We start from the raw sequence: 20,326 nt of genomic DNA on the forward strand, positions 1-20,326 counted from the left end.
ATCGCATGTTGAAATTATCATATGTCGGGGCCATCGTAGGTCAGGGGGTCACTGTATGTATGTATGTTCCACAAAAACGTCCAAACGGCTAAAGATATTAACATGAAACTTGGCACACATGTTAATTATATGTCAGCAACAAACGTAGGATAGGTGATTTAACCCTTACTCACCCCCATTTTCCAGGGGCGGGGTTTATGTTTAAAGTCCCATGCAAGTCAATGGGAAATATATGTTACTGTATAACTTCCTAACGGCTGGAGATATTTCGATAAACCTTGGTCACATGTTACTTATATGTCCACTTAAAATATAGGATAGTTAATTCAACTCTTAAATGGGCACTGTCACCAAACTTTTTTTTTAATATATTGTAGTACTTATGTACTACAACATATCTCTAATATAAACCTATTACACGTTTTTTTCATTAAAATAGTTTATTTTAATGTTTAAAACCGGCCACTAGGGGTCTCCCTTCTAGTGGCCGGCTGCAGGCTGGCGAGACGTCATGCCTGAATTCGGACTGAGGCCAGTCGGGCATCGGTCCTCATTCATTCTGCCTGCGCTCGCTCCCTGACAGGCATTCTGCCTGCGCTCGCTCAATCAGACAGGGGGGAGCGAACGCTGAGAGCGCATTGGCTCCCTGGCTTGACTCGCCGGCCCCGCCTCCCAGCATCTACACGCCGCCGCCGCTCTGCACTAGAGGTATGGGGTGGGGGGATTCGGGGGAGCGCCACCGCTGCTCTGCACTAGAGTCATGGGGGGGAGCGGGGTTCGGGGGAGCGCCGCCGCTGCTCAGCACTAGTGGCATGGGGGGGAAGCAGGGTTCGGGGGAGCGCTGCCGCTGCTGCTCAGCACTAGAGGCATGGGGGGAGCGGGGTTTGGGGGAGCGCCACCACTGCTCTGCACTAGAGGTATGGAGAGAGCGGGGTCGGGGTAGCACCGCTGCGCTAGCAAAGTTGTTGTTTTCACCACAGGGTGCCTCCAGCTGCCAGAAGATGTCAGGGCAAGCTGAGAGTTGTAGTGGTGAAACAGCTGGAGGCACCCTGTATAGTGAACTAAGGGCGGAAGTGTTGGCCCCAGCAGGTATCAGTGATGTCACGCATGCTGGGGAAGTCTGCCTGATAGTAACCACACTACCAGGCAGACAAAAAGCCATTTTAATATAGTTAAAAAAATGTAAAGGCAGGGAGGGGGTTAGGGATAGATGGGCAATAGGCAGGGACAGAAAAATTAAACAGATGGTGGGAGCTACCCTTTAACTACCCCCATTTGTGAGGGTCGGGGTTTTTGTTTAAAGTCCCATGCAAATCAATGGGAAATGTATGTTCCCACATAACTTCCTTACGGCTGGAAATATTTCAATACCTGGTACACAAATTACAGGTTTGGGATAGGAGGTCGGGATAAGAGGACAGGATAGGGGGACGGGATAGGAGGACCGGATAGGAGGTCGGGATAGGAGGTCGAGATAGGAGGAAGGGATAAGAGGACGGGATATGAGGAAGGGATATGTGGACGGGATAGGAGGTCGGGATAGGAGGATGGGATAGGAGGGGTGGGATAGGAGGACCGGGATAGGAGGTCAGGATAGGAGGTCGGGATAGGAGGTCGGGATAGGAGGTCAGGATAGGAGGACGGGTTTGGAGGACGGGATAGGAGGTTGGGATAGGAGGTCGATATAGGAGGTCTAGATAGGAGGTTGTGATAGATGGACTGGATAGGAGGACGAGATAGTAGGTCGGGATAGGAGGACCGGGATAGGAGGATGGCATAGGAGGTCAAGATAGGAGGACGGGATAGGAGGACCGGGATAGGACAACGGGATAGGAGGTGGGGATAGGAGGTCAATTCAAGTTCTCAGGCGCTGATTAGTGTTGCTCGCGAATATTCGCAAAGCGAATTTTATTGGCGAATATCGCATATTCGCTAATATAGCACTATATTCGTAATTACGAATATTCTTTTTTTTTTCACAGTACACATCACAGTGATCACCCCTCTCTGCTTCCAGCTTGTGTGGTGTAAAGAAGGCTCTAATACTACTGTGTGAGACTGGCGTGCGAATTTTCGCATATGCGAAAATTAGCATATGCGAATCTTCGTATATGCGATTTTTTGTTATGCTAATTTTCGCACATGCAAATTTTTGTTATACTAATTTTCGCATACGCGAATTTTTCACGTATGCGAAAATAAAACGAGGGTATTACGAATATGCGAATATTCGCGAATATATGACGAATATTCGTCCGTATATTCGCGAACATTCGCGAATTCGAATATGGCCTATGCTGCTCAACACTAGCGCTGATCAGATGTAGTAGATAAGTCAGGACTCAAAGTTGTTGTCCAAGAGAATAATTTATTAGCACAAACGTAACGCATTTCCGGTCCGTAATGGACCCTTCGTCAGACAGGTGCACCAGTCTGACGAAGGGTCCATCCCGGACCAGAAACGCGTTACATTTGTGCTAATAAATTATTCTCTTGGACAACAACTTTGAGTCCAGACTTATCTACTACATCTGATCAGCGCCTGAGAACTTGAATTTTACTTTTCCAAGCCTTTTCCACCGGACCAGTGCCCCTGATTCCGGACAAGCTGTGGCTGCATATCAGAGCTTCATAAAATCAGATATATGCTGAGTGTAAAATCGCTTATCATGGCATTGTTCTTTAACCTTGACATATTACACTAGGGGCACGTATCCCCTTTTATGGGGTTGGATATGACAACAATTTATGGAGCACCATTTTTAATGCTCAGTGTATGATGGCTCTTCACCTGTGGCAGTGGGTACTGAGGTAATAATGTGTGGTTAGTGTTACTCCTGTTTAGATGGATCTATCAGATGCTTCACTACTAAGCCTGTAAAGTGAATTAAAAAAAAATACAAAAGATAAACAGAGTGAAGTTTTTTTTACAGATATTATCCCCTTAATGATGCAGGACGAATATTTGCGTCCGGCACCGGCTCACGCAATAAAACGTGTCTGAAGTGAAAGTGAAACCTTCCCGGCAGCTCAGTAGAGATATGCAGGACTGCTACCGTGAAATTGCGGCATCCCGAACAGCCTCCTGGCTGCCCGATCGCTGAATGACTGCTCTGTGCAGTTCCAGTCAGGAGTGGTCGAGCGGCGATGCTATTGCATGGCAATGATCAGTGTAGGAAATCAGTGTGTGTAATGTCCCCTATGGGGGCTATAACATTGCAAAAAAAAAAGTGAAAATAAAGTATTAATAAATGTGATTTAACCCCTTCCCTAATAAAAGTCTGAATCACGCTCCTTTTCCCATAAAAAAAAACTATGTAAATAAAAATAAATATAAGCATATGTGGTATCGCCGCGTGTGTAAATGTCAGAACTATAAAAATACATTGTTAATTAAACCGCACTGTCAATGGCGTACGCATAGAAAAATTCAAAAGTCCAAAATAGCGTATTTTTGGTCACTTTTTATACCATTAAAAATGAATAAAAAGGGATTAAAAAGTCAGATCAAAACAAAAGTGGTACAGATAAAAACTTCAGATCACAATGCAAAAAAATGAGCTCTAATACATCCCCATATGCGAAAAAATAAAAAAGTTACAGGGGGTCAGGCATTGGTACAGAGTGTGGTAGGGTCATAGTTAAAGGGTACAGTATCTGGCAGTGTTATATTAATAATTGTATTTATATAGAGGATAAAAATCTGCTGAAAAGGTGCGGAGCCAATAATGTCTGGGCTCTCTACTTCAAGAAGATGTAGGTGAAAGAAGTTATGGCGGTCTGAACCAGATGGAGGAGAAAAGGCAAAACTACAGAGAAGAGTTTTAAGAAAACGTCACCTATGAGTCGCTGATATCATTGTGTAGTCTGCCAGACTATGTCCTATCAGTGCTGTAGTCATAAGTTCTGCAGTGATGATGAGTGAAACAACAACTTACCATTGCCTAGGTTATTGCAGGAGGTGTAATTTTACATGGCGAAAACTTCTTTTGCACTTTACCCTTGCTTGGCAATTGGTATATTTGATACAGTAGAAATCATTTTCTGTGACGCGATAAACCACAGACATCTGTCCCAACAAGTAAGGAACATGTTGTTAAAAATGTTGCCTTTTCCCGGACATGTACCAGGACCTCTGCCACTGCAGGGCCAGCAATTAAACTGCACTGAATAACATTCCCCCTGGACTAACCATATCGTCCATCTTAGCTCACATGGCTGTGGTTTATTACTATTGAGGTCTCCATACAAGTGCTCATGCAGCAGGTTCTTATGGTTATCGCTCCTAACCAGGGCCGGCCTTAGGTGTTCAGGCGCCCTGTGAGAGCTAGCCTTGTGGCGACCCCCCCCCCCCATAAACGTACACAAAGACACAAAGAGGAAAAAAATCTTTGTGACAAATATATTTTTTATATATTGAATCAGTCCCCTGCCCCCGTAATCAGTCCCATGTACCCCTTCACCAGTCCCCTGCCCCCCTTAATCAGATGCAGTATAGTTTCCCCACATTAGGTGCAGTATTGCTCTCCACATTAGGTGCAGTATAGTTCCCCACATTAGGTGCAGGATAGTTCCCCACATTAGGTGCAGGATAGTTCCCCCACATTAAGTGCAGTATAGTCCCTCACATTAGGTGCAGTATAGTTCCCCCACATTAGGTGCAGTATAATTCCCCCACATTAAGTGCAGTATAGTTCTCCACATTATGTTGGCAGTAAAGTTCCCCCACATTAGGTGCAGTATAGTTCCCCCACATTAGGTGCAGTATAGTTCCCCCACATTAGGTGCCGTATAGTTCCCCCACATTAGGTGCAGTACAGTTCCTCCACATTAGGTTGGCAGTATAGTTCCCCCACATTAGGTGCCGTATAGTTCCCCAAATTAGGTTGGCAGTGTAGTTCCCCCACATTAGGTGCAGTATAGTTCCCCAAATTAGGTAGTAGCAGGTTCCCCACATTAGGTAGAAGCAGGTTCCCCACATTAGGAAGAAGCAGGTTCCCCCACATTAGGTAGTAGCAGGTTCCCCACATTAGGTAGAAGCAGGTTCCCCACATTAGGTAGTACAGGTTCCCCACATTAGGTAGTAGCAGGTTCTCCACATTAGGTAGAAGCAGGTTCCCCACATTAGGTAGAAGCAGGTCCCCCGCCAGGACTCACACACAAACACACAGACAGACACCCACCCACACACACACACACACAGACACCCACACATGCACACAAACATAGACACACTTACCTGTCCTGCACTGCACTCTCCTCTCCGGCGTCGGCCTGAGGAGTGATGTCACTGACGTCCTCCTGTGCGGGTCTGCGGAGGGACGTCACATGTGCGACGTCCCTCTTCAGACTCGGGCCAGCCAGCCAATCAGAGACGCGGAGGAGGGCGGGGTAAGGGAAACCTCCCAGTGTAATGAAGAAAACTGTGCCCTGAAGCAGAATGTGACCCTCCGCATAGGGACACAGTTGAGGGAGGGTAGTGGGAATGAAATGAGAGGGAGCGGCCTGCAAAGCAGAAAACTGTGTCCCTGTGCGGAGGGTCACATTTCGCTACAGGGCACAGTTTTCTTCATTACACTGGCATTTAGCACGCTGCTTGCCCGAAGCAGCGCTGAATGTCTGAAGAAGTTACCTGCCCGGCACCTCACACCGGAACTGGACGTCGGGCAATACAAATGACAATTTCCTGATGCGAGCTGTGTCGGCCGCCCGGCGCCCCTGTTGCTATGGCTCCCTGTGAGGCTGCACAGCTCGCACGCCCCTAAGGCTGGCCCTGCTCCTAACTATTGTTTATTGTGATCTGTATGACGTACATCTTTACATTATATTTTGGCTCTTCATATTGGTTGGCTGCATACCTGCATGTTGTTTCCCCTAAGGAAGTCAGTGCGTCAATGACCACATTACGCTGAGACAGAAAGACGTTGGGACTTGATTTTTACCATGAATGCTTTCCTCTATTATTTTAACCCTGTATTTTGACTTAAATGTATATTTAAGATAAAACTAGTCTGTTTGACTTGATAGGAGCTATGACGTATTGACAGGCAAACCTTTTTGGTTATTTTTATGAGCACTATTTTGCCATATTCTTTGCACACAAGGGATTCACTAATTGTGTAGTTTGTTTATTTGACAGTTTTTATATTATTATTATTATTTTTAAAAGTTATGTTTCAATACAGTACCTCAGTCCTAGTGACATGCTACTATAATTAATCTCTGTAATAAGTAAGGTGATATTACTTGGTTGGCGTGTAACCCTTTTACATACATATTCATTTATAAAAATAAAAATAAATGTATCCCACCCCTGGCTGCTGTGTATGAGCACAAGTGACAAATAGACATTTAATACTTCCTGAGACTTCCCATTTTGTCATCAGTTGAAACTCATTGAAATTATGTATTCACTCATTTATTTTTGAATAAAAATGCATTTCAAATAAAAGCAAGAACAATGCTCGCAGGATGAGGCCTTTTAAAAAGCAATTATAGATCTATTTCTTTACAGGGTTAGAGGTTGATCCCAGATTCTATACAGGACATTGTAATAATTACATAGTTACGGCATTCACCATTAACGTGTATTGTCATGTCATACTTGTATTCTCATTTGCATGCATATAGCTTTATTAGATGTGTCATTTGTGGAAGAAAATGCTTGTACTCCAGTTATTTTAAAACTCCATCCATTGAAACACATATGCAAAAGGAAGTTTTCATTTTATATGTTCCTTCTATAACCTGCCTATTCTGTAGGCAAAAAGGGTTTCTATGTTTGTTCACACCTAAAATTGTGCCATCTTTCTACCCATTTATACTCAATTTCCTATAGTTTGGATTTTATTCAATGACTCTAGTGTGATGTTTTTCACATATTTTTAAAAGATAGAGGAAAAACGGTACAAAAAATATAATTCAGATGAGTTCACATTAAAGGCGTACAGCCATATAGGCTTAGGCAGTGTCCACATATTTCTTAGGCTTCTCTAGGAGTCTCCATCACAGATTTCATCATTTTTGACAGGTAAGACAGTGATGCATGCAATTCTAGTATTCCAGCCAAAATGACAGACACCTTGTTGAAACCCATTTGACCTTGTCAAAGTCAAAGGGTCCATCAGTGGTTACTGGTATCCATCATGCAAGGGTTCATTGTGGCTCCTTTAATTAATAAACCATGCCACATAGCTTAATTCTTCTCCAAAATGTATTTAATGTACCAACTTTGTTATTTTGTATTCACTTTTACATGACTATGGGGGTAGATAACTTCCTGCAGTTCTAGAGAATTGCTTTGTACCTGGACATAAGAACAAAAACTGAGATCTCTGCGCTTCCAGCTTTATAGTAGATGTTACCTTTCGTTGAAAGAATGCTATGCCATGGAAATAAGATGAGAAGTGATCTCTGTAAAATTGCATGTGTCCGTCTATTGTGAGGGTCTTAGGCCAATGTGAAACAATATGCCATTTTGTTTTGATGGGTTCAAATAATGCAGATTTTTTGTGAATATTTACAGTTGATATGTATTAAATACAATAAAATGATTTATTATATGTCTTTGTCCAGGTTCTTTTTTAATCATATTTATGACATATATTTACATTTTGTGAAAATATTTATTCAGAAAGAGAGAGTTATCCATAATTTTTCACATGGTTATTGGGAATTATATGGAGCTTCTTAATTTTGGCTATGCATGTTTCCTCATTTCTTTGGTGACACATTAAAGCAAAGATCAATCAGGATTTAAAAGTCACTACACAGTGAAAGGGGGATTTGTAATGAGCGTCTTCTATTTTGAGGTGGCCCAGAGCTCATTTCCCACATTATCAGTTTCAATGGCTGCTATATACTACTTCTAATAATTAGAGCTATTTAACTAACTTTCCATAGCCATATTGTCATTTCCTGCAGAGCTCGGTCATGCATGCCTAGAGACATTTTCTACATTTCACTGTCATTTTGGGCCTGACATTAGCTGACTGTGTTTTACTGTAAGGGGAAATACATTTCAGAAATAAAAGTCATATGAAGTTAATCCAGATAAATGACAGGTATAGTTTACTATGGCTCAGGCTATATGTCATTCACTCTTATTTATCCTGACCATGATATTATGAAGATTTATGGAGAAACGCTTGTTTACATTCTCAGATTTGTTTAAATGATCATGTCTTAGTGACATTGACTTTGGAGCATGAAATGAATGCATTGTGCAACCATTTTTGCTGAATATTATTAGGATTTATCTGCACTTGAGTTTGTTACGGAGAATAGGGTATACTTATATAGCATAAATCTATCTTCCAATAAACTATACACAGTCTTTGCTGTACATATGATGTATTCTCTAGGTACAGTGTCCATATTAGGACTTTCTCAGGCATCATACTGAACTCCATCCTCCCTCATGAAATACTCTGTCCTCCCTCAAACAAAACATCCTCCTCCCTCAGGCAAAACTCTGTCCTCCCTCAGGCAAAACTCCATTCTCCTTCCTCCCTCAGGTAAAACTCCCTCAGGGTTAACTATGTCCTCCCTCAGGCATAACTCCATCCTTCCTCAGGAAAAACTCCAACCTCCCTCAGGAAAAACTCCATCCTCCCTCAAGAAAAACTCCTTCCTCCCTCAGGAAAAACTCCTTCCTCCCTCCACCCCCAGGAAAAACTCCTTCCTCCCTCAAGCAACACTCTGTCCTCTTTCATCCCTCAGGCAAAACTCCTCCTCGCTTAGGCAAAACTCTGTCCTCCCTAAGACAAAACTCCCTCCTCCCTCAGGCTAAACTTCCTCCTTCTTCCTTCCTCAGACAAAACTCTGTTCTGCCTCAGACTGAGAGTTCTCCAGAGTGTGAGAGAGGCCACACATGGGAGCACAATTGCATAGTGCAGTGTTCCCCAGGTGTGAGGCAGGACTGAGTTTTTTACTGAGGGAGGAGGGAGTTTGGTCAGTGGGATGAGGGAGGATGGAGTTTGGGCTGGGGGGACAGAGTTTTGCCTGAGGGAAGAAGGAGTTTTGGATGATGCCAGAGGATGTCCTAATATGGACACAATATATAGGTAACAGCACTGTTGTTCACTGTGCATTCAGTTATAAACCAAGCCTATCTAGAGACTTACCTGACAGCTTACTGGGGTTATTTAAAACAAATTGAGACTACATGTAGGAATGAGGACAATCCTCAGTTCATTGTGGCTTTATAGTGCCGTCTCTTTTGTCACATGGGTTTTTCACATGGCACTTTAACAGCTTTTTTGGCCAGGTGTTGAAGGCTGTAGTGAAACATTACACAAAGTATATGCATAGCATTTGGTTTGGAGGATTTTCATAGTGTCTGGGGTGGGGGAGGGGTCAAAAGTTTTTTTTTTTTTTTGTAATTCAGCAGTAAAGTAAATAAAGGCCCACTATAAATTTTCTAAAACACACATTACATAAAAATAAAAATAAAATCAAGCCTATTAATTTTAAACCCTATATAAGAGTGCTCTGTTAAGGAACTTTTAAGTGTATATGTCGTTAATAGATACTTTTTATATAATATAGATACCATTATATGTATATTTATAATATACATTGATTAGAAAAATGTGTATATGTGTCCAAATACAGGAAGGGTGGGCGAACAAGCATGGGTTTTTTAAACTGAGGGCAAGCAGGGCTCTGTACACTGAGGACAAGCAGGGCTCTGTACACTGAGGACAAACAGGGCTCTGTACACTGAGGACAAGCAGGGCTCTGTACACTGAGGACAAGCAGGGCTCTGTACACTGAGGACAAGCAGGGCTCTGTACACTGAGGAAAAGCAGGGCTCTGTACACTGAGGACAAGCAGGGCTCTGTGCAATGAGGACAAGCAGGACTCTGTACACTGAGGACAAGCAGGGTTCTGTGCAATGAGGACAAGCAGGGTTCTGTACACTGAGAACAAGCAGTGCTCTGTGCACTGAGGACAAGCAGGGCTCTGTACACTGAGGACAAGCAGGGCTCTGTACACTGAGGACAAGCAGGGCTCTTTACCAGGGCTCAAGTCCTGCAGGAACACACAGGAACGGAGTTCCTGAACTTTTTTCACAGCAGGAACACTGTTCCCATTAGCAGGAGTCCTGCAGGACTAGCCCATGAGTGGAAATCGTGGGTGAGTTCCCACACTTTTGTTCCCAAGACTCGACCACTGGTACAAAGCCCTGCTTGTCCTCAATGTACCGAGCCCTGCTTGTCCTCAGTGCACAGAGTCCTGCATGTCCTCAGTGCACAGAGCCTTGCTTGTCCTCAGTGCACAAAGCCCTGTTTGTTCTCAATGTAAAGAGCCCTGCTTGTCCTCAGTGTACAGAGCCCTGCTTGTCCTAAGAGCACAGAGTCCTGCTTGTCATCATTGTAAAGAGCAGTGGTCGAGTCCTGGGAACAAAAGTGTGGGAACTCACCGAAGATTTCCACTCATGAGCTAGTCCTGCAGGACTCCTGCTAAGGGGAACAGTGTTCCTGCTGTGAAAAAAGTGCAGGGACTCCATTCCCGTGCGTTCCTGCAGGACTTGAGCCCTGTTCTGTACACTGAGGACAAGCAGGGCTCTGTACACGGAGGACAAGCAGGGGTCTGTACACTGAGGACAAGTAGGGCTCTGTACACTGAGAACAGCAGGGCTCTGTACACTGGGGACAAGCAGGGCTCTGCACACTGAGGACAAGCAGGGCTCTGTGCGCTGAGGACAAAGCAGGGCTCTGTACACTGAGGACAAGCAGGACTCTGTGCACTTAGGACAAGCAGGGCTCTGTGCAATAAAGCTCTGTGACATGCTCATGGCTCACACAGCAGGATGATTGACTAGCCATGAGCCTGCACAGAGCCCTGCTTGTCCTGTCCTCACTTCCTGTGTTTGGACTCCTCATAAAGATGCAGGGACAGCATTTTCTCACACAGAAATATACAATTTTTGTAATCAATGTATATTACAAATATTCATATAATAGGACAAGCAGGCCTTGTTATATCAAAAGTTTTTGTTAACGAAAGGTACATATTAAAGGAGATTGTTAAAGTGATTTGAGTCAATATATTTAAAAGTGCACAATTCTTAATAAATTGAATGCATTTTTGAAGGGGTTATCCAAGTTATTTATAAAAAATAAAAATAAAACAATTATAACATGATAGGGTAATAAAATCTTATGTATTCACCTGATTCACTTGATGTATCCTTCCTGGCTCCAGCAACACCTTTCCGGTTATCCCTGCAGCCTTTGTTTACTGCCTTGCATTGCATGCTTTAAAGACCATCCTAATGACATCCCAATGTATCCTGTAGCCACTCACTGGCCTCAGGAATAGTCAACACAAAACCACAGAGGCCTGCAATTGGCTAGTGTGTTTAGATCTGTCATCGCTGTAAAGAAGTAAACAAAAGCAATGGCACTAACCAAACTCTTCTATTCTACTTTAAAAATCTGGGGTAAATTATGCCTCCCTATAGCAGTGTGGTTTAGGCCAAAAGCTGCCATACACTATTTAATAAATTTGATCCGTCAGAATAAAGGACATTATTAAACCAAGCATTTTTACGTTTTTGCACTTTTGTTTTTTCCTCCTTACATTTTAAAAATCATAACCCTTTCAATAGTGCACCTAAAATCCATATGATGGCTTTTTTTTTTGCACCACCAATTCTACTTTGTAATGACATCAGTCATTTTACCCCAAAATCTGTAGTGAAACAGTAAAAATAATCAGTGTGCAACAAAATTGAAGAAAAAATGCCATTTTGTAAATTTTGGGGGATTTCCGTTTCTACGTAGTACATTTTTCAGTAAAAATGACACTTTATCTTTATTCTGTAGGTCCATACGATTAAAATAATACCCTACTTATATAGGCTTGATTTTGTCGTACTTCTGGAAAAAATCATAACTATATGCACTAAAATTAATATGTTTAAAATTGTCATTTTCTAACCCCTTTTTTTCTAACCCCTAACTTTTTTTATTTTTCCACGTATGGGAAGGTATGAGGGCTCATTTTATGCGCTGTGATCTGACATTTTTATTGGTACCATTTTTTTTATCTGACTTTTTGATCGCATTTTATTCATTTTTTTATGGTACAAAAAGTGACCAAAAATACGCTATTTTGGATTTTGGAATTGTTTTGCGCTTATGCCATTGACCATGCAGTTTAATTCTTATGGTTCAGACATTTGCGCACGCGGTGATACCACTTATGTTTGTTTTTATTTTTATTTATATTTTCAAATGGGAAAAGAGGGATGATTCAGATTTTTATTAAGGAAGGGGTTAAATCACATTTATTAACGTTTTTTAAACTTTTTTTATGCAGTGTTATAGCCCCCTCTAGGGGCTGTACCATTGCATATACTGATTGAAGGCACTGTTCAATGCATTGCCAAAGGAATGCATTGATCAGTGTTTTCTGCGCCTGATTGCTCAAGCCTGTATTTCAGGCTTGGAGCAATCAAATGTCAATCAGACAGCTGTGAAAAAGGTAAGGCACCTCCTGCTGTCCTCTCAGCTGTTCAGGATGGCGTGATTTCACCATTGAGCTAACCGGCAGTGTATTCTCCCATTTTAGAAGCCGCAATCAACTTTAACCACGGAATCTAAAGGGTCAATACCGGACATCAGCCCAATCAGCAATGTCTGGTATTAGCCACGGGTCCTGGTTGCTGATAGCAACCCGGACCCCGCAGATTCACAGATTGGCAGCCGGCTACATGACGTAAATATACACCCATGGTCGTTAAGGGGTTAATGTTTGCTTGAAGAATCCACCACTTTCTAAAGAAAAGAGGAAAAATATAGAAAATGACTTTTCTGTCTGCTCTACTGCATGAGAAAGTGTTTGTGCAGTGTGGTGAGGGTCTACGGATCCATTGTATCTGCATATTCACAGCACATATGTAGTTCTAGTTCATGAGTTATCCAAATGTTGATGCTTGAATCATTCTAAAATTATTCCTTCATAGCTCGACAACCCATGCAACTATATCTCACTTGCATCCCGGCCATCTGTCTACCACAGTTATCCCTGATAGAGATCTAAACTGGATCAAGTTATTGAAGTGGTTAGCCCTTGCACACATTATTTTTTCACATGAATTCTATGTGAATTGTAATGCAGATTTTGTGTCAAAATTCTAAACTGACAATTCAAATCTTAATGTGGTTTTTCGTAATCTACCCCAAACCATCTGCATCAAAATGCATCACAACCACATTGGTTTTTAAAATTGGTGTATAAAATATACAGATATCCAAGTGGAGTTTAAAAGTGGGGTTTCTTGTCAAAGCCATCTAAAATTTTACACTTTAAAATGTTTCTGTCACATTAAGCTCCTGCCCATTCTTCAGACTTGGCAGGGAGACCAAGGTCCATGCTGGGCAGTACAGTTTCTAAGACCACCATACAAAGCCTAGCAAGTTCCATGCACAAGTCCATTTCTAATTCATAAGACTCATGCATGGAACTTCAACAACCCAACCTCTCAGCATGAACCTATGTCTCTCTACGCTCGATCTGAAGAACCAGCAGGAGATTAGCATCACAGGTGAACTTTAAATATCTCTTCAAAAAAAAAACATTGTGAACATACTCATATCTGTTGTTTTCTTTTATGTTAATATAAACTTACACAGATTCAAGCATCAACTTTTGGATAGCTTGCAAACCGTGGATACACCTGATAGGACCCCATATGGCAGTCTGGGGCTTCCTCTATTACTGTACTGAACAATAGTGTTGCTCGCAAATATTCGCAATTCAAATTTTAATTGCGAATATCGCATATTCACGAATTTGCGAATATTGCGAATATAGCACTATATATTCGCAATTACAAATATTCACTTTTTTTGTTGTTCACAGTACACATTACAGTGATCACTGCATCCCTCTCTGCTCTTTGCATATGCGCATATTCGCGAATATTGAGTCCTCCCTTCTTTAATGGTATAGGGAACTAATGGGCTAGAGCAGTAGTCTCCAACCTGCGGACCTCCAGATGTTGCAAAACTACAACTCCCAGCATGCACGGACAGCCAACGGCTGTCCGTGCATGCTGGGAGTTGTAGTTTTGCAACATCTGGAGGTCCGCAGGTTGGAGACTACTGCTCTAGCCCATTAGTTCCCTATACCATTAAAGAAGGGAGGGCTCAATATTCGCAAATATGCGCATATATTTTCGCATATGCGGAAAAAAACTGAATATAACGAATATGCGAATTTCGCAAATATATGACAAATATTCGTCCATATATTCGCAAAATATCGCAAATTCAAATATGGCCTATGCCGCTCATCACTACTGAACAATAAAGAGCCCTACCACTGTAGTATATAATTAAATCTATTTGTCTTATGTTAATATTTGATGCACAATGTATGTTGAAAGCTTACGGAAATGTAAGCTGTGTTGCATTTCCATTCTAATATTCTGCTGAGATTTTAACTGCCCTACTTAAACAATATCTGCAGAATGTCAAAGATGTTCCTACAATTTTACGTTGTTTCTTCCAATACACTTATGGCTTGTCATATCCTATCATTTCCACTATCCACCACATACACGGACATCTCCTTCAGCCTCCCTAATAGTATTTGTTGATAGGGCTTTTTGTTGCCCCATAAATGTCTAAACTTCTCTACTCAATTAAAAGCTATAGCGGAGTGTCCGGAGCCTTGAGTAAGCATATGCATGTTGGTTTTACTCTTTGTCCTTAAAGTGGCTATAAAAAATGATGACTGGTATAAGTCTTTTTCCTTTATTAAACAAGTTTTACTTTCAAGTCTGCAAAGGCTGTATGGACACAATTAAGACTTCATTGCAGCTGCCGGTTCCCAAGTAAACTACCTGAATTCACTTCATCTCGCTCAGGATAAAGGATTGCTTTGACCTCGAGGGTAGTGTGCTGGGGATAATGAAGGCTGCAACTTGTGAGGACAAACATGCTTTCTAATTTTTTACCGCAAGAATGGATCTGACTTGCCTCCCTTGCTTCTCTTGTATTTTCCTTTCATTAGATGGAAAATACTGTGTTGGAAAACCCCAGGTGTTAGTTAATCTGTTTGCGCCTCCAGCAGTTAAGCCTTTTCTTCTCAAGTTAAGTGTATTATCAGGTTAAATTCAAGCTAACAACTTAATATTTTGTAACAACATAACTCGGCCTGTCAGTATCAAGTATGGTTTATGGAGCATTGCAAACCATAGGTTGTAGATCTTCAATGGCCAATCTCTTATACTAATTTACAATTTATGTAAATTCAGATTCCCTGGTTCTGTCATATAAGTAACAGCCATGTACGAAAGCATGATTTTATTTTATCTATTACCAATCATTTTTATTCATGAATTTAACTGCCTTTGGCATCTTCCCTTCTCCTCATGAGGCTGCTTTAGTTGAAATAAATTGTTGTCTCATAAAGACAATTGCTATCCAGTTTTCAGGTATATTCAGGGCTGTCAGGCCCAAGGCCTGATTATGGAAACGTACCTGTGTTTTATTATTGCATCTGTGTATAAACTAAGACCTGGGGGGGTGAGGGGTCATTCAGACGGTGTGTCCCTGTTTGTGTATTGCAGTTTATTAGGGGGCCTGGCTGGTTGTTTGTTTAAAGTCAGGAGTTTCTTTGAAGCGGCAGGATGGGAGATAACAGATGCCCCTTGGTGGGATCAGAGGGGAGGGGGGAGTGGAGCTTCCCTCCAAAAAACAAGCAGATATGATATTAAAACAATGCTAGACTCAAAGTTGGTGGTTAAGATCTGTGCCCCAAGCTGACAAGACCATCCTAAGAACAGCTGGAGACCCACTCTCATGGACTGCTATACTATTACGCTGTAAGAACTTCATTTTTACTTTTCTGAACTTGATTGTTAAACTCTTTATATATTTTTGTAACTGTATGTCATTTGTTTCTGTATTTTTATATAGTCAGCACTGTGATACCTTTTATCAGATTAAATCTTTAATTAATCAGCTCTGGTCTTTGATCTCTAAATATATGAGCTCACCTTTCTGAAGGCAGCTCGGGTGAAACACGTTTATCTAAGGGTTAATTTGGTGACTTGCTGGGACTTGTAGTTGATACCCAGAGGTCTGGCGGCTTTAGCCCTTGCACCATCACACTCTCTCTAATGTCTTGGCTGGACCTATAGGGTGTGATCGTGACAACTGGTGTCACGATGCCGGCTGGCAGGTAGTGGACCCTCTGTGCCAGAGAGGGATTGGCGTGGACCGTGCTAGTGGACCGGTTCTAAGCCACTACTGGTTTTCACCAGAGCCCGCCGCAAAGCGGGATGGTCTTGCTGCGGCGGTAGTGACCAGGTCGTATCCACTAGCAACGGCTCACCTCTCTGGCTGCTGAAGATAGGCGCGGTACAGGGGAGTAGGCAGAAGCAAGGTCGGACGTAGCAGAAGGTCGGGGCAGGCAGCAAGGATCGTAGTCAGGGGCAACGGCAGAAGGTCTGGAAACACAGGCAAGGAACACACAAGGAACGCTTTCACTGGCACTAAGGCAACAAGATCCGGCAAGGGAGTGCAAGGGAAGTGAGGTAATATAGGGAAGTGCACAGGTGATTACCCTAATTGGAACCACTGCGCCAATCAGCGGCGCAGTGGCCCTTTAAATCGCAGAGACCCGGCGCGCGCGCGCCCTAGGGAGCGGGGCCGCGCGCGCCGGGACAGAACAGACGGGGAGCGAGTCAGGTAGGGGAGCCGGGGTGCGCATCGCGAGCGGGCGCTACCCGCATCGCGAATCGCATCCCGGCTGGCAGCGGGATCGCAGCGCCCCGGGTCAGAGGACGTGACCGGAGCGCTGCAGCGGAGAGAGTGAAGCGAGCGCTCCGGGGAGGAGCGGGGACCCGGAGCGCTCGACGTAACAGTACCCCCCCCCTTGGGTCTCCCCCTCTTCTTGGAGCCTGAGAACCTGAGGAGCAGACTTTTGTCAAGGATGTTGTCCTCAGGTTCCCAGGATCTCTCTTCAGGACCACAACCCTCCCAGTCTACTAAAAAAAAAATTTTCCCTCTGACCTTTTTGGCAGCCAAAATTTCCTTGACCGAGAAGACGTCCGAGGAGCCGGAAACAGGAGTGGGAGGAACAGATTTGGGAGAAAAACGGTTGAGGATGAGTGGTTTGAGAAGAGAGACGTGAAAGGCATTAGGGATACGAAGAGAAGGAGGAAGAAGAAGTTTATAAGAGACAGGATTAATTTGACACAAAATTTTGAAAGGACCAAGATAGCGTGGTCCCAACTTGTAGCTAGGGACACGGAAGCGGACATATTTAGCGGAGAGCCATACCTTGTCTCCAGGGGAAAAAACGGGGGGAGCTCTTCTTTTCTTATCCGCGAACCTCTTCATGCGTGAAGAAGCCTGTAAGAGAGAATTTTGGGTCTCTCTCCATATAATGGAAAGGTCACGAGAAATTTCATCCACAGCGGGCAGACCAGAGGGCAAGGGGGTAGGGAGGGGGGGAAGAGGGTGACGGCCGTACACCACGAAAAATGGGGATTTAGAGGAAGACTCAGAGACCATGAAGTTATACGAGAATTCGGCCCATGGAAGGAGATCTGCCCAGTCATCCTGGCGGGAGGAAACAAAATGTCGCAAATAATCACCCAAGATCTGGTTAATTCTTTCTACTTGTCCATTGGACTGAGGATGATATGCAGAGGAAAAATTTAATTTAATCTTGAGTTGTTTACAGAGAGCCCTCCAGAATTTAGACACGAATTGGACACCTCTATCCGAGACAATCTGCGTAGGCAACCCGTGAAGACGAAAAATGTGTACAAAAAATTGTTTAGCCAACTGAGGCGCAGAAGGAAGACCAGGAAGAGGGATGAAATGTGCCATTTTGGAGAATCGATCAACGACCACCCAAATAACAGTGTTGCCACGGGAAGGGGGTAAATCAGTAATAAAATCCATACCAATCAGAGACCAAGGCTGTTCGGGGACAGGCAGAGGATGAAGAAAACCAGCGGGCTTCTGGCGAGGAGTCTTATCCCGGGCACAGATAGTGCAGGCTCGCACAAAGTCCACAACATCCGTCTCCAGAGTCGGCCACCAATAGAAGCGGGAGATGAGTTGCACAGATTTCTTGATGCCCGCATGACCTGCGAGATGGGAGGAGTGACCCCATTTGAGGATTCCGAGGCGTTGGCGTGGAGAAACAAAGGTCTTTCCTGGAGGAGTCTGCCTGATGGAGGCAGGAGAAGTGGAGATCAGGCAGTCAGGTGGAATGATGTGTTGCGGAGGGAGATCAACTTCTGAGGCATCCGAGGAACGAGAGAGAGCATCGGCCCTAATGTTCTTATCGGCAGGACGAAAGTGAATCTCAAAATTAAATCGGGCAAAGAACAGAGACCACCGGGCCTGGCGAGGATTCAGCCGTTGGGCAGACTGGAGGTAGGAGAGGTTCTTGTGGTCGGTGTAGATAATAACAGGAAATCTTGATCCCTCCAGCAGATGCCTCCATTCCTCAAGTGCTAATTTAATGGCTAGAAGCTCTCGATCCCCGATGGAGTAGTTCCTCTCCGCTGGAGAGAAGGTCCTAGAGAAAAAACCACAAGTGACAGCATGCCCGGAAGAATTTTTTTGTAGAAGAACAGCTCCAGCTCCCACTGAGGAGGCGTCAACCTCCAATAGGAAGGGTTTGGAAGGGTCAGGTCTGGAGAGCACGGGAGCCGAAGAAAAGGCAGACTTGAGTCGTTTAAAGGCGTCTTCTGCTTGAGGAGGCCAGGACTTGGGATCAGCATCTTTTTTGGTTAAAGCCACGATAGGAGCCACAATGGTAGAAAAATGTGGAATAAATTGCCTGTAATAATTGGCGAACCCCAAAAAGCGTTGGATAGCACGGAGTCCGGAGGGGCGTGGCCAATCTAAGACGGCAGAGAGTTTGTCTGGATCCATCTGTAGTCCCTGGCCAGAGACCAAATATCCTAGAAAAGGAAGAGATTGGCATTCAAACAGACATTTCTCAATTTTGGCATAGAGTTGGTTGTCACGAAGTCTCTGAAGAACCATACGGACATGCTGGCGGTGTTCTTCTAGATTGGCAGAAAAAATTAGGATATCGTCCAGATATACAATAACACAGGAGTATAACAGATCACGAAAAATTTCATTGACAAAGTCTTGGAAGACGGCAGGGGCATTGCACAGTCCAAAGGGCATGACCAGATACTCAAAGTGTCCATCTCTGGTGTTAAATGCCGTTTTCCACTCGTCCCCCTCTCTGATGCGGATGAGGTTATAGGCGCCTCTTAAGTCCAATTTAGTGAAGATGTGGGCACCTTGGAGGCGATCAAAGAGTTCAGAGATGAGGGGTAAGGGGTAGCGGTTCTTAACCGTGATTTTATTAAGACCGCGGTAGTCAATGCAAGGACGTAGGGAGCCATCTTTTTTGGACACAAAGAAAAATCCGGCTCCGGCAGGAGAGGAGGATTTACGGATAAAGCCCTTTTTTAGATTCTCCTGGACGTATTCGGACATGGCAAGAGTCTCTGGGGCAGAGAGAGGATAAATTCTGCCCCGGGGTGGAGTAGTGCCCGGGAGGAGGTCGATAGGGCAATCATAAGGCCTGTGAGGAGGTAGAGTCTCAGCTTGTTTTTTGCAGAAAACATCCGCGAAGTCCATATAGGCCTTAGGGAGACCGGTTACTGGAGGAACCACAGAGTTACGGCAAGGGTTACTGGGAACCGGTTTTAGACAGTTCTTGGAACAAGAGGACCCCCAACTCTTGATCTCCCCAGTGGACCAATCCAGGGTTGGGGAATGAAGTTGAAGCCGGGGAAGTCCAAGGAGAATTTCTGAGGTGCAATTGGGGAGGACCAAAAGTTCAATCCTCTCATGATGAGATCCGATGCTCATAAGAAGGGGCTCCGTGCAGAAACGTATGGTACAGTCCAATCTTTCATTATTTACACAATTGATGTAGAGGGGTCTGGCGAGACTGGTAACCGGGATGTTGAACCTGTAGACGAGAGAGGCCAAAATAAAATTTCCTGCAGATCCAGAGTCCAAGAAGGCCACCGTAGAGAAGGAGAAGGCAGAGGCAGACATCCGCACAGGCACAGTAAGACGTGGAGAAGCAGAGAAGACATCAAGGACTGTCTCACCTTTGTGCGGAGTCAGCGTACGTCTTTCCAGGCGGGGAGGACGGATAGGACAATCCCTCAGGAAGTGTTCGGTACTAGCACAGTACAGGCAGAGGTTCTCCATACGGCGTCGTGTCCTCTCTTGAGGTGTCAGGCGAGACCGGTCGACCAGCATAGCCTCCACGGCGGGAGGCACAGGAACAGATTGCAGGGGACCAG

General features: G+C 44.0%; 1 protein-coding gene across 1 annotated transcript; it reads right to left on the minus strand.

Annotated features, from left to right (window-relative positions):
• Positions 1-2,831: 2,831 nt before the first annotated feature.
• LOC130367400 (uncharacterized) lies at positions 2,832-19,490 on the minus strand (the record flags this gene model as incomplete). Its single annotated transcript, XM_056569818.1, has 2 exons — positions 2,832-2,875; positions 18,551-19,490. Coding segments are annotated over 2 exons (984 nt in total), but the record flags the coding sequence as incomplete, so codon positions are not given.
• Between the last annotated feature and the right edge of the window lie 836 nt (positions 19,491-20,326).

This window comes from Hyla sarda, chromosome 4 (assembly GCF_029499605.1).
Source record: "Hyla sarda isolate aHylSar1 chromosome 4, aHylSar1.hap1, whole genome shotgun sequence".
Classification (NCBI taxonomy): domain Eukaryota; kingdom Metazoa; phylum Chordata; class Amphibia; order Anura; family Hylidae; genus Hyla; species Hyla sarda.